This window comes from Typopeltis vanoorti, chromosome 15 (assembly GCF_054136105.1).
Source record: "Typopeltis vanoorti isolate ZY-2024b chromosome 15, IOZ_Tvanoo_1.0, whole genome shotgun sequence".
Lineage (NCBI taxonomy): Eukaryota > Metazoa > Arthropoda > Arachnida > Uropygi > Thelyphonidae > Typopeltis > Typopeltis vanoorti.
The window spans coordinates 43509508-43524343 of NC_143563.1; the positions used below are offsets into that span (position 1 = coordinate 43509508).

Genomic DNA, 14836 nt, shown 5'->3' on the forward strand with positions numbered 1-14836 from the left:
CATGTAATTTAATGTAATTGATGATGTAATTATTTAGACTACAACTTCTTATGATGAATCATTATCAAACTCTGTTACCTCAGTTTATAGAGAATAGCAATTTCTAATAGATAACAAGGCTAACAACAGAGAATTGACAATGGCAGTAATGCTATACAAAGGTTCTAGGTCTTCTCTAATCATTGCTATCTCCAATTATTAGTTTTGTAATTTAAATATTTTTTTTTTCACATGACAAGCCAGGATAGTAAAGGTTAGTTACTGTAGTTAATAGTTTTACTGTAGCTTACTATAGTACAATATTGGATTACTTTATGTTTTCTGTACACTCTCTCTCTCTCTCTAGGATGACTTGATATAAAGGTTATATCAAAAATTACTAATTTTAAATTTATCAAGTAATACAGCTACAACCACTGTTGAATTGTGATAGATTATGCATCTTAGAAATTCCAATTCTTTCACAGTACAACATGACTTTCCCGACAAACAGAAAAATAAGCACATATGTTTGCCTCTGGGTAATATATGAATGCCATGTATATATGTATAAATAACACTAAGATAGAAGTGAAGAAATATTTAATATGAAAAATATGTGAGACTTAACCTGTTTTGCAGGAAGTCTAATAGAGAAATCTATTTTAGGGTATTAATTTATTTAATGCAATTTGTTCATGTATTATAAGAAAGCAAAGTGTATAAGCTAGGGTCCAAGGTCACATTTTAGCCGTCCAGAATAACGTATGGCCGGAGGGAAAGCAAAGTTATACGAAAAGGAAGCTGGAACGCTTTCTAAGAAAACATGCCACGCGCACATGGAGGTGTGCAGAGCGCGATAAACAACGTGGCGAAGTGTGCGAATCTCTGAGATTGAAGTGGGCAATATAAACGCCAATCCCCCCCCCCCACACACACACGAGGCTTTTTGGTTCCTGTTTCCTGACCTCGTGGACATTGGCTCTCGGTCTCTGCCAGTGGAGAAGATTCTAGGCTGGCCATGGGAGTTATGAGTTGTCTGCCGTAGAATGCGAGTCAGGGCTAGCAATTTCCTCAGACGAGGATAGCTATGCTATATCGTGCAACTGTAATTCAGATGTGTGCCTGTGATACTAGTGAAAGTCCTGAGCGGCACATAGCCTTTACAATTCAGAGAATTTCGGCATGCAGCTATCGTGTGTGACCCAGAGAATTGTAGACTTTAAGGAGCTTTGATGTCCAGACAAGGCTGAAGAAAGAACTGAAAGTCATTCTAAGAACAGTAATGTAGATTGTCATATTCTGTTTTCCAGTCCCAGTTAGAGAAATGTTTCCCTAGAAGGGATTTGTATAAGAGATAATTGTGACATGTTGAGAATTATAACAAGTGACCACGTGAGTGATAAAGAATAGGCTGTATATTTTTTAGCTGTTAATTTATACATAGAAGTGGTCCAAGTAATTTGTTCATGTATTGTAATGTTAATATTGAAATTGAGGTCTTGCTAGCAACACAATATAGCTAACCATGCATTTATGTTTTCTCATGTATAATTTCTTGATTTAATAAATACGTTTCATAGCATTTGCCTGTGTCCGGCTTGTTATATGAATTCAAACAGCCACTTATAAAATTACAATCGAACCTAGTGGGAGGGACCCACGAGCATAATTTTATATTTAGAGCCATGACTGCATGCTAAGATAAAGAGAACAGGAATTAGTTTATTTATTGTTGGAAGTTTATTTCTGTGTATCACTCTGAGAGAGCCACCTTGGATAAGAGCCTTGTCTATCCTTGGTATTGGCTGGCACAGTTAAAATATAAATTTGTCAAAATTTATCAGGTGAACTGTCTCAGAGAATATGTTTAAGAGCAGCGTCCCATACTTGGATAAAGCCCTAATCATAAATCAAATTACACGTGACTAAACTTAGGAATGGCCAAAAAATTAGCTTGTTTAAAAGAGGGAAACTTGTGTGAGTGAGTAGGATATATATAACTAACAAGATTAGATAAAGATATAAAGGTAATATAGTTAAAGAATATGCAAATCATACATAAGAGTGGTACATAACACCACCAATAAGAGTAATGGTGGATGTTGCTTCCACATATCAGTTAAAATGAATACTTCACATCATTCAGTTGCATTGAAATAAAAAGTTATATTAGACTATAAAAACAAACCTGAGAAAAACCAATCTTTGAAGACCAAGCAAACGAGAAGAATACGAAATTTAGGAGCAAGAAGCGATAATATTCTCTCCACATACCTGCAAAATAATGAGTTATTATATTAGCAAATACAATTGTTTTTTAGATAATGGAATATTAATAAATTTATTTTCCAGAATTAGTTTATTAGTTCAGATATATATAAACAAAAATTCCCATACATTGAAAAACCAATAAGCAACAAATACAATCACTTAATATGGCAAAATCCACTGTATCAAATTCACTCACTACAGCAAACTACTAAAAAGTCCCAACCAAAATCCCAAAGGAACGTGCCATACTAAAAAAAAAAAAATTCATTATAACCAATTATCCACTATTACCAACTATTCCTGTAGTTCCTATGAGTTTGCTACAGTGAGAATTGACTGTACATTTCCAGGTCTTCAACATAGTTTCCACTCTGATTTATGACTGCTACCCAACATTTAGTAAGTCATATATATTCCTGTCAGCAACTGCTTTTGTTGATGTGTTTGATAAACTTAGTCACATCAGCAGAAACCTTATAAATGGTAGTGAAGTGTTTCCCAGAGAGTAGTTTTTACAAACAGTGTTGTTTGTAAAAAATCACTATCATTATATAATATAATAATCACTATTACTATAAAATATATAGTGATGATATTGTTATTATGTGCCATCCAGTTGTTTTCGACTCTTGGTGATCTTGTGAACAAAGGCTCTCCATCCTACTCGGCCTCTTATCCTTTCTTTCAACAATTGTAAGTTCAAGTTGGTAAGTTCTTTCATGTTGTCCATCCAACTCATTTGTGATCTTCCTCCTCTTCTTCTCATTCCTTCAATTTTCCCCAACATAACTGCCTTTTCCAATGATTCATCAGCTCGCATAATATGTCCAAAGTAAATCAACTTCTGTTTAGCAATCATTGCTTCCAAGAAGCATTCTGTCTTCATATTCTCTAAAACCTTCTTATTGGTCATTCTTGCAGTTCATGATATTCTTAATAGTCTCCTCCACACCCTAAATTCAAACGAATCAGTTTGCTTTCTATCTTTCTTCTTAATAATCCAGCTCTCACATCCATACATCACTACTGAAAATACCATTGCTTTGACAATTCTAACTTTCGTGGCCCTACTGACACCTATCTTTCATAATTTTTGCCACATTTAACATTGCATGTTTTCCCATGACTATCTTTCTTTTAATTTCATCCTCACATTTACCATCATTTCTGATTCATGAAACCAGTAAATCATGACTTTCAATGATTTCTATTTTATCTCTCTCTATTATAAATTCATTTAAATTGCCAGAAGCCATCACTTTTGTTTTACTGATGTTTAAATTAAGCCCAGTTTTGTTACTTTCCGTCTTAAGAAATACAATCAACTGCTCCAGATCTTCCTTAGTTTCTGCTAGGGTTGTATCATCTACATATCTTAAATTATTTAATTTCCTGCCACCAACCTTAATTCCAGCAGGATCTTTGTCTAAATCAACCATTCTCATAACATATTCACTATAAATATTAAAAAGGTAGGGTGACAGTATACAACCATACCACACCCCTTTTTCCACTTGAACACTGTCCATTTCTCCAAAGACCATTTTTACTGAAGCTTCTTGGTTGTCATACAGCTCTCTTATCAAGAGAATTAGATGTTCAGGTATTCCCATTGATCTCAATACAGTCTGTTGTGATCCAAACAATCAAAAGCTTTCTTATAACCAATAAAACAAATGAATACTTCCTTCTGAAAGTCTCTTGTTCTTTTCATAATCCATCTCAAGTTTACACTTTGGTCTCTAGTTCCTCTACCTCTCCTAAAGCCTGCCTGTTCTTGTGGCATTTCTCTACATATGGCTCCAACCTTTGTTGGATCACTTTCAGCATAACTTTACTTACATGTGAAATTAAAGTGATGGTTCTATAATTATTACAATCTCTGGAATTTGATTTTTTTTGGATTGGGATGAATACAGATGTTTTCCAATCACTAGGCCAGTATATTTTCTTCCAAACCTGTTGACAAATTGCAGTCAATATATTCACTACTTCATCCCCAGCTGCTCTTAATAACTCCACTGATACACTATCAGCTCCTGGAGCTTTTCCTTTTGGTAGTTGTTCCATTGCTGATATCATTTCACTTTTCATTATCATGGATTCCTGAACAAATGCTCTCCTTTTAAATTTTCCTTCAATAGTATTATCTTTCTTGAACAAATCCTCTGCATACTCTTTCCATCTTTTTTCACAGCTTCTTCTTCCATCAGACTACTTTCTACTTTTTACAACTCCAAATCTAGGGATAAACTTCTCTGTAACATCATTTATTTTTCTAAACAGATCTCTTGTTCTGTCCATAATATTGCTTTCTTCAAATTACTTGCATCTTTTTGTTTAGATGTTTTTCCTTATCCCTCCTAGCTTATCTTTGGTAATCTGTACTCAGTTGTCTAATCCTTTCTTTGTTTTTCTGAAATTTAATTTTTCTTCTTTCCTCTGCTATCTGAATAGCTTCTTCTGACAACCATTTATAATCTTTCTTTCTTGTTGTTTATTAAGAGTATTCTTTGTTGCTTCTATGACTACGTTTTATAAATTAAAGATGACAAGAAATTATTCTTGGTTTAATCCTTTATCCAAGTGTAAACAAACAAAGTTGGTGCCTGAAGTAATTTCAGTCATTAGCCTCTATATACGAGTTGCTCAGTCCTGAAATTACTTCAGACACCAACTTTGTTTGCTTGCACTTGGATAAAGGATTAAACCAAGAATATAATTTCTTGGCATCTTCAATTTATAGTATAACCAAGGGGGAAAACCTTTCGACTAAGTTTTGTTTCTTCCTACAGTTCTTCTAATTCTCTTCCTGTATTCTCCAAACTTTTTAATTTCTTACCAACTTCCACTTTAAATGCTTCATTTATAGGATCTAAATCAAATCTGATACTGTCCTTTTGTTTCTTCTTAGCCCATAATTTCAATTTAACTTCAGCTATTAATAATCATGATCTGTCCCACAGTCTGCACCAAGTAGTTTTAGCTGCTTGGTTAACACTTCTCCACCTACTGCTGACAACAATATAATCTATCTGATTTCTGTATTATCCATTAGGTGAAGTGTATGAGTACAATCTTCTCTTATGTTGTTGGAAGCAAGTGTTTGCAATAAAGCAACTGTTCTCAACACAAAACTCCAACATCCCTTTCTTCTGCTTCATTCCTCAGTCCTAAAACAAATTTTATTTTTCAGTGATGCCTCGATCTTCTTTTTCACCCACTTCTGCATTCCAATCACCTAATATCAAAAGAGAGTCTGTTTTATCAGTACTATATGAGTGTAACATTCACTGGGTATGCTTTATTCTGATTAGAATTATTCTATCAGACACTGGGTTACAACCCAAAATGTATTTTCTGTATTCTCTTCTTACTATGAATGCTATTCCATTTTTTCAAAGATTTTCATGTCCAGAGTAATACATAATGAAATCATCAGTATCAAAGTGACCCATTCCTGTCCATCTCAGTTTACTGATTCCTAACATCTTAATTCAAGTTCTCATTTCTTTCTTCACTAGTTCCAGTTTTCATTGATACATACTTCTTACATTCCATGTTCCTATTTTATGTAAATCAGTAAACAGGAGGCGTCTTCTCCTGAAATTAACTCTGTCAGAAGTTGCACTTTATTCAACAAGGCTTCATCATTCTTGTTAACCGGAAGTTCCTCTCTGCTCTTCCCCAGTAGCCATTTCAGTGCCTTCCGACTGAGCATCTCATCTTCCACACTGTATCATAATAACTTTAATAACTTAAACCTCTGTTCATAAGATATTCTTGGCAAAATATATACAGAAGTGGTTTGCCATTGCTTTCAACAATGTTTGTTTAGCCTACTTAGTATAAGTAAACAAAAAACAGCAAGAGATGAAGAAAAGTAAAATAGGAAAGACTGGGGAGAATTTACAGTAGCTCACTAGATCATGACATCAAATAATATCAGGTCATCCCAAAAGTAATATCATTTTTAAACTGTACTTGTTCAAACGTCTCAGCTTGTCTAAACATGAATTTTTAAAGCTTTAACAATAAAGCATTAAGCTTACCTGTGTAGTCAGTTTGGTGTTATTGTTAGATCAGGCTACCTACCTCCCTATTGAGTATAATCCCACCAGCTCCCAAATTAGAGCACTCCAAAGGCTACTTAAGAAGGTCACTTCTTGGCCTGTGGAAATTACCAACAAACTAAAACCTTTTAACTCTAGACCCCTCCGAATATATAGACTTCCAAAAACACATAAACAAAATGTGCCATTATGCTCCATAGTGGATGACATTGATTCCCCCATATACAAATTAGCCAAACATTTAGCCAAAGCACTTGACACTATACTGGCATCACACATAAAAAACTCAGCCCACTTCAAAGCCAGTATAGAAAACCTCTCACTCCAGCATACTGACATAATGGTCAGTCTCGACATCTCCTCCCTATTCACAAATGTCCCACTCAAGGAAAATAGAGCTCATCCAAGCCAAATTTCCTCCCGATATCTCAGCCCTATTTCAGTTTACAATAAAGCATTAAGCTTACCTGTGTAGTTGGTTTGGTTGTGAACTTGGGCTATTTTGTTTGGCAAGGAAAACTCTACAAACAGAGTTTTCCTTGCCAAAGGAAAACTCTGTTTGTAGAGTTTTCCTTTGGTGGGGAGAGTGGTGAACCCATGGCTGTCCCCAGAGGGGACAGCCATGGGTTCACCACTCTCCCCACCCCTGGCCAACTTCTTTATGGAGACTTTTTGAAGAGAAAGCCTTAAACTCAGCCCCACAAAAACCCCACTATTTGGCTTTGCTACATTGATGATGTGTTCGCTATTTGGCCACATGGCTCAAATACACTCCACTCCTTCTATTTCATCTTTTTCCTCTTGGAAAAAGAGGAAAACAACAGTCACCCTTTCCTAGACACTCTAATCACTTGCCAGCCTGATGGATTCTTGGTTTTCTCTGTTTACAGAAAAACCCATCCATACAAAGAGATACATTCACCAGCAATCCCCCCACAACAACAATATGGGGTTATAAAAAACACGTGTGTAGAGGCTTAAGTGCTGTGAGGACATCATGTTGGAGGCTTAATGGATTTTTTACAACACTCAAAAAGAATTAAAATAGAATTTAATACTTCCTATATTTCGTCCTAGTCACTAGGACATCTACGGGGATTACAAAAAAATTAATGTAACATATGCACAAATAACAAACAATACTAAGCCCAACCACGTGGGTGACACTAAAGTCCTATCTAGGTAGAGCACCCTCTAAGGGCAGTAGTAGGTGGCCTGGAATGTAAGGTGGGAACTCTGGTGATGAGTGTTTCCCAAATCTTCGGAAGCTTAATGCACCCATATTATTGAGATTTGGTTGGTTTTTGAGAGCTGCTGCTGCTGCTTCTAAGAAAAGTCTCTCTTTCTTGAATTTGCTGTGGTGGAGCATGGTGGTTTTCTTCCATGATACTCTGTGGGTGGTGTCCAAAACATGGTCAGCCAAGCCTGAATGGCCATAGTTGTGTTTGAAGATGTAAGACTTGTGTTCCTCTAGACGGATGGCTGCTGATCTGCCTGTCTGTTCCTGTAAGCTGGCGTACTTCGGACAGACAGGCAGATCAGCATCCATCCGTCTAGAGGAACACAAGTCTTACATCTTCAAACACAACTATGGCCATTCAGGCTTGGATGACCATGTTTTGGACACCACCCACAGAGTATCATGGAAGAAAACCACCATGCTCCACCACAGCAAATTCAAGAAAGAGAGAGACTTTTCTTAGAAGCAGCAGCAGCTCTCAAAAACCAACCAAATCTCAATAAATATGGGTGCATTAAGCTTCCGAAGATTTGGGAAACACTCATCACCAGAGTTCCCACCTTACATTCCAGGCCACCTACTACTGCCCTTAGAGGGCACTCTACCTAGATAGGACTTTAGTGTCACCCACGTGGTTGAGCTTAGTATTGTTTGTTATTTGTGCATATGTTACATTAATTTTTTTGTAATCCCCGTAGATGTCCTAGTGACTAGGATGAAATATAGGAAGTATTAAAGTCTATTTTAATTCTTTTTGAGTGTTGTAAAAAATCCATTAAGCCTCCAACATGATGGGGGTTATAAAAACATTATATAACAGGGCAAAATTAATCTGTTCAGATGGCAATGCCCTAACCACTGAATTACACTAAAATCCATCACCATTCCCTATATCCAAAGTTAACCAAAATCTTAAAAAAATATGACCTGACTTCTTGTTACAAACCATATAAAAATTTGGCATCCCTTATCTGCTCCAACAATGACCAACCACTTCCCCTAGACCTACCTGGGGTTTACCAGGTCCCTTGCAGTTATAAACTGTCCTACTTCGGCCAAACAGGCAGGACAGCAAATGTCAGGATTTCGGAATACAAAGACTACATCCGGTTTCCCCCAGTACAGCCACTCTCAGCTTGTAGACCATGCTATGGATACCTGCCACAGAATACGTTGGAAGAAAGCCACGTTAATACACTGAAGCAAATTTAAATATGAAAGATTGTTCATGGAATCAGCCTCAGCTCTAAAAAACTTTCCAAACTTCAACAAATTTGGGAAGCTTGTATCTTGAGAACTTCAGCCCGACAGCCAAGACCCAATATAGCTCACTAGAGAGCATCTTTAGGACTCTAGGAACAACAGTAGTTTTCTGTCTTCTGCTTCATTTGCTTTTTGTAGTGCCTGCGTGCACGTGTCATAGTTGTAAGTTCCCATGAAGATGGCAACTGGAATATTAAATTAATTAATATTCCAGTATATGTTGTAAATTCCTTAAATAATTTAATAGGCTAAGGAATTCCACCTTGCAAGAACATCATACATAAGTTATTGTTTAAATAACCCTTTACTACTATGGAGGTCAATGAAGAGCACATTAGTTCAAAAAAGGTAACAATGCTGCTAACACTGTTAAAAAATGTGCAAGAAGTGTATGGCAATAATGTTTTGAATGTACAAAAGTGCCAGCAATGGTTCCAAACATTTCAACAAGGGGACTTTAGCTTGAAAGACTCCCCCTCACTCTGGCGATACCTTGTCTCTCTTAATAATGATATGCTGAAAGCTGCTATTGCAAGAAATGCCAATGCAATGCACTGTTGAAGATTTAGCAAAAGATCTTAATTCATTGTCATAGACCATCCATTGCCATCTGCAAGAACTTGGAATAGTGTCTATGCTTGGCAAGTGGGTTCCTTACGAACTGACGAACAACAATTGAAGAGAGTGCGTCAACATCTGCTGTTCATTCTCAAGAGGTTTAATCGCTGTTTCTGAGTTGAGTAGTCACTGGTGATGAAAAGTGGATACTTTACAAGAATGTTAAGCACCAGAGGTAGGGAGTTCATTCAGGGGAACAGGCTAAGCCTCAGCCAAAACAAGACTTCACCCTCAGAAGGTTCTGTTAAGCGTTTAGTGGGATATGGCTGGTATTATACACTTTGAACTCTTGCCACAAAAACCAAACAGTCACAGCTGAAGTGTACTGTGAACAACTTGATCAAGTGTACGAAAAACTGAAAGAAAATAGGTGTTCTCTGGTCATGATGATGCATGCCCTCATAGTGCAAGAGTCACTACCAAGACTGAGGAACTCAACTGGGAAAAGCTTCCACATCCTCCATATTCTCCTGATCTTGAATCTTCAGATTACCACTTATTTCAAAGTTTGCAACATTTTATTAATGAAAAACAATATGATACATTAGAGGCACTGAAATTGAGTCTATGCGACTCCAAACCTTCTGAAGTCTATAGAAATGGCATTATGAAGCTTTCACAATGTTGGAAGAGCATGATTGATTCAAATGGAGAATGTATACTTCATTAAATTAGCAAGTAATTTATGTTTTATATCCTTTCAAAACCTAATGCTAAATACGACATTATTTTTGGAATGACCTGATATATCTTATATTTGAATGTGGTCAATATAGACATCATCATCATCATCATCATCAAATTCCTGCCATGTACCCTCAAGGGGTGTACAGGATATGACAGTACTACATGAAAAAATTACATCATTACTAACTTCCTATCTACAATTTTCCTCCAAATCAGTCTGTTACTTGTCAAGACTCCAACATTATCAGATCTTATATTTCTATCGTCTAAGGCACTTTGTACCGTATCAATCCACCTATATCTTGGTCTTCCTCTGGGTCGTTTTCCTGCCAACCTGGCAGAGAACACTTGTTTTGCTAATCTTTCCTCTCCCATTCTATTTAAGTGACCATACCATCTGAGATTAGCTCTGCTAACGCATTCCTGGATGCTGACAATGTCAAGTTCTTTCCTAATATCCTCATTTTTAATATGATATTGCCATTGATGCCATCTGTTCACGCCTCTAATCTTTCTCAGGACTCTCATATCTGCGGTCTCTAGTCTTTGGTCAAGTGTTTTACTTCTGACCCAGCTCTCAGATCCATAAGTTAAAATTGGTTTGAACACAGTCTTGTATACAGCTAATTTAGTGTTCCGACTAATTTCTTTCTTATTCCATATGAATTTATTCAATTGACTTCCCACGATACCAGCTTTGCTGATTCTGTTGTCTATTTCTATATTTAGTTTACCATCTTCAGTAAAAATTGTGCCTAAGTAGCTGAAATGTTTTACTTGTTCCACAGGCTCTCCATTCACAACACAGTTGACATTTTCAATGATTCTGCCTATTTTCATTGTCTTTGTCTTTTTATTGCTGACCTTCATACCATATCTATTACAACAGCTATTCAATTTAGTCAGAGAATCTTGCAGACTTGTAGCGGATTTATTTAGAAGTATAACATCATCCGATTAAAGCAAAGAGCTGACATTAACATCTCCAATTTTGATATCAGGTTTAATACCACATTCCTTCATAATGTGATCCATATAGATAATGAATAACAGAGGGGATAATGTACATCCTTGTCTCACACCAGATTTAACATTAAACCATCTTCCTGTACTTCCTTCAATTCTAACTGCTGACTCACAACTCAAATAAAGACTAAGTATTGCTTGATATAATGCCCCATTGACACCATATAACTGCAGCGTATTGAATAGCTTCTCTCTTGGCACCTTGTCATATGCCTTTTCCAAATCGACAAAACTTAAATACAGATCTTTGTTATATTCCCATGCTTTCTCGACTATTTGTCGTAAAGTGAAGATCTGATCCTGACAGCCTCTATTTGGCCTGAATCCAGCTTGTTCTTCACCAAGCTTTTCTTCCACAATTCTTCTCAACCGTTTCTCAAGTATACTTGCATAGATCTTGCCAGGAACACTCAGTAGGGAAATACCTCTGTAATTCTCACATTCAGTTTTATTTCCCTTTTTATATATGGGTACTATGAGAGCTCTACTCCAATCATCGGGAATTCGTCCCTCTGTCCAGGCTTTCTGAACTATGCAGTGCAGCCACTGTAAGACTCTTATACCACCATACTTCAGCATTTCTGGTCGAATATCATCTACTCCTGCTGCCTTTCCACATTTCAAGCCTTTGATGGCTTTTTCTACTTCAAGTATGGATATGTATTCCTGACTGCATGCCTGGTCAGTGTTTTTTATCACCGTGCTGTCATCACTGCTTGTTTCATTTAGCAGTTTTTCAAAGTAATTACTCCATACTTCAAGGATATCTTTTTCTCCTGTTTTCATTTCACCTTTATCATCTCTAATTCCTTTTACAGCACTCTTTCCTCCATTCCTAAGCTTCTTCAACAACCTCCAGAATATTTTGCCACCTTCTTGATATTTATTTTCTATATTCTTGCCAAAGTCCTCCCATGACTTTTGTTTAGCTAGTTTTACACACTGTTTAGCTTTCTTACATTTGTCTCTGTATTCTGTAAGAGTAAAAGCTGACTTATTTGCCAGGAACTTTTGATATGCTTTCTTCTTTTCCTTCACTGCCTCTTTAACTTCCTGTGTCCACCAGGGAGTTCTGATTTTTTTATCTTTGCACACAACCTCACCACATGCCTCTCTGGCAGAATCAATCAATGTTTCCTTCAGAGTTTGCCACTGAATTTCCAAGGTTTGATTCCTGTTCTCAAACTCTTTCATTTTCTTTTCAATAATATTTCTGTATTTTAGTCTACAGTTTACATCTGAGAGCTGCTCAACTTTTATTCGCTTTAAAACTTTCTTACATGTTATTCTTTTCAATATGAAATTCAATTTTATCCTGCTCAAGACTAAATAGTGATCACTTCCAATTTCAAATCCTCTGTACACTCTGGTGTCCTGCACCAGGGAGAAAACATCACTATCAACAATAACATAGTCAATGAGACTTTTCTTATTCCTAGCCTCTTCTCTCCATGTGAATTTGTGCACATTTTTATGTTGGAACATGGTGTTAGTAATAACCAGTCCATGTCCTGAGCAGAAATCCAACAGATATTTGCCATTATTATTAGCTTTGCTCTTTTCTCCAAATTTTCCCAAAATATTTTTGTATGTCTCACAATCATTTCCTACTCTACTATTTAGATCCCCAACAAGGACCAACTTTTCCTTTTTCATTGTGTCAGTTGCTTTTTCTAAAGCCTCAAAAAATTCCTCCACTTCTACCTTAGTAGAACCTTCTGTGGGACCATAGGCACAAATAAGTCTCATTGTCCAGTTCCCCATTCTCATATTTGCCCACATTACTCTACTTGAGACTGACTGCCATTCAAGAAGATTAGCCTCGTATTTTGTGTTGAATACTATGGCTACTCCTTCTTTTCCTTGATTGTTATTGCCTGAATATAACATTTTGTATTTATTGCTCAGAAAGATCTCACCAGTTTTGGTCTTTTTTGTTTCAGTCACCCCTATTATGTCGATCTGGTACTTATCTAATTCCTCAGCTAGCTCCATTTCTTTGCCATTCAGGCTTCTTACGTTGATAGTACCGATCTTTAACTCTGGTGATGTTGAGTTGGGGTTTGTTTTCAGATTTGTTCCAGTAGCTGACTTTTCGCTGTTCGCCCTGGTTCCCTGGCGAAAACAACGGGGGCCTTGTTTAACCGGGCGACGCCCCAGCCGGCATGAAATTTTGTCATGTTGTACCATCATTTTTTATTTTGGATTAACCAATAAGAATACAATTTGGTCGGCTAAATCCCAAATTGCCAGCCCATCCTCGTTCGTTCAGTATCAAAGTAGATACCCAACAGGGTGCACCACGAGAAGGTGAGGATTGGACATTAGGTCAGAAGCCCTGGTCGGTTCTCCGCATTCCTTTAAAGGCTATGTGGAGGTCTCCTCTCAGTTATACAGCTTTGACCCTTAAGCACCCCCAATATAGACAAATAGTACAAAAACATATATATTATTATGGAGACATCACTTTGTGTGTGTGAGAGAGAGAGAGAGAGAGAGAAACAAACAGAAATTAGTGATTCTCTCTCTTATTGTTCACTATCTGATCAAAAATATCCAGACACTCCTTCAAAATTGTGGATATGGCTATATATCATCACAATCATTGTTCATACAGGTATAAAAGGAAGCACATGGTGTTGCGATTATCATAGACAAACAGTAAAACAGGCCATACTGAAGAGCTCAGTGACTTTCAACTTGGCATTATCATGTGACAACTCGGTTCAGGAGATTTCTATCCTGCTTCAGATGCCCTGATTAATTGTGAGTGATGTTATTGTGGAGTGGAAATGCCTAGGAGCAACAGCAGCACAATCACAACTCAAATTACAGAGTGGAACTGCCAAGTGCTGAAGCGAGTGGCATGATAAAAAATCACTTGTTCTCAGTTAAAACACTCGCCACTGAGTTCTGAAATACTTCTGCTAGCAATGCCAGCACACAACTGTTTGTCAAGAGCTGAAGTGAATGGGTTTCCATGTTTTCAAGCAACAAATGAGCCTAACATCATCACATACCAAGTATCAGGTGGAGTGATGTTAAGCCTGCTGCCAATGAATTCTGGAGTAGTGGAAATGCATTCCATGGAGTGATGAATAGTGCTTCACCATCTGGCAGTCCAATGGACAAGTTTGAGTTTGGCAGATGCCAGAAGAACACTATCTGTCCAAATGTTTTGTGCTCACTGTGAAGTTGGCACAACACATTTGGGTAGGTAGTGTTGTGTCAACTGTGAACTGTGAAATTTGGAGGAGTTTCTCCATGGTTTGGACCCCCCACAGCTCCAGTGATGGGAACTAGGAAAGGGAGAGGGAATACTAGACCAAACCTATGACATTCTAGACAATACTGAGCTTCTAACTTTATGGCCACAGTTCAGTAAAGGTCCTTTCCTGTATCAACCTGACTTTGATACAGGAAAGTTGATACAGGAAATGGGTGCTGAAGAACTTGACTGGCTTGCACTGGGCTCTTATCTCACCATTGAATACCAGCTCAATTGTGAGCCAGGCTGAATCACTCAACATCAGTGAATGACATCGCTGATGCTCTTCTGAATTACCAAATTAGCAACATACCAAAATCTAGTGGAAAGCCTTCCCAGAAAATTGAAAGTGTTATTATAGCTTTCAAAGCAAAGGATGAACCAACTCCATATTAATGTCTTTCATAT

General features: G+C 37.1%; 1 protein-coding gene across 2 annotated transcripts in view; it reads right to left on the reverse strand.

The window, feature by feature from the left end:
- The window catches only part of LOC150098712 (thiopurine S-methyltransferase-like), a 100774-nt gene that overhangs the window by 23206 nt on the left and 62732 nt on the right, over positions 1 to 14836 (reverse strand). For both annotated transcript variants that reach the window (XM_090405218.1, XM_090405219.1), the window contains exon 7: positions 2171 to 2256. In XM_090405218.1, coding sequence (XP_090261344.1) covers positions 2171 to 2256 — 86 coding nt within the window. The remainder of the gene's footprint in view (positions 1 to 2170; positions 2257 to 14836) is intronic.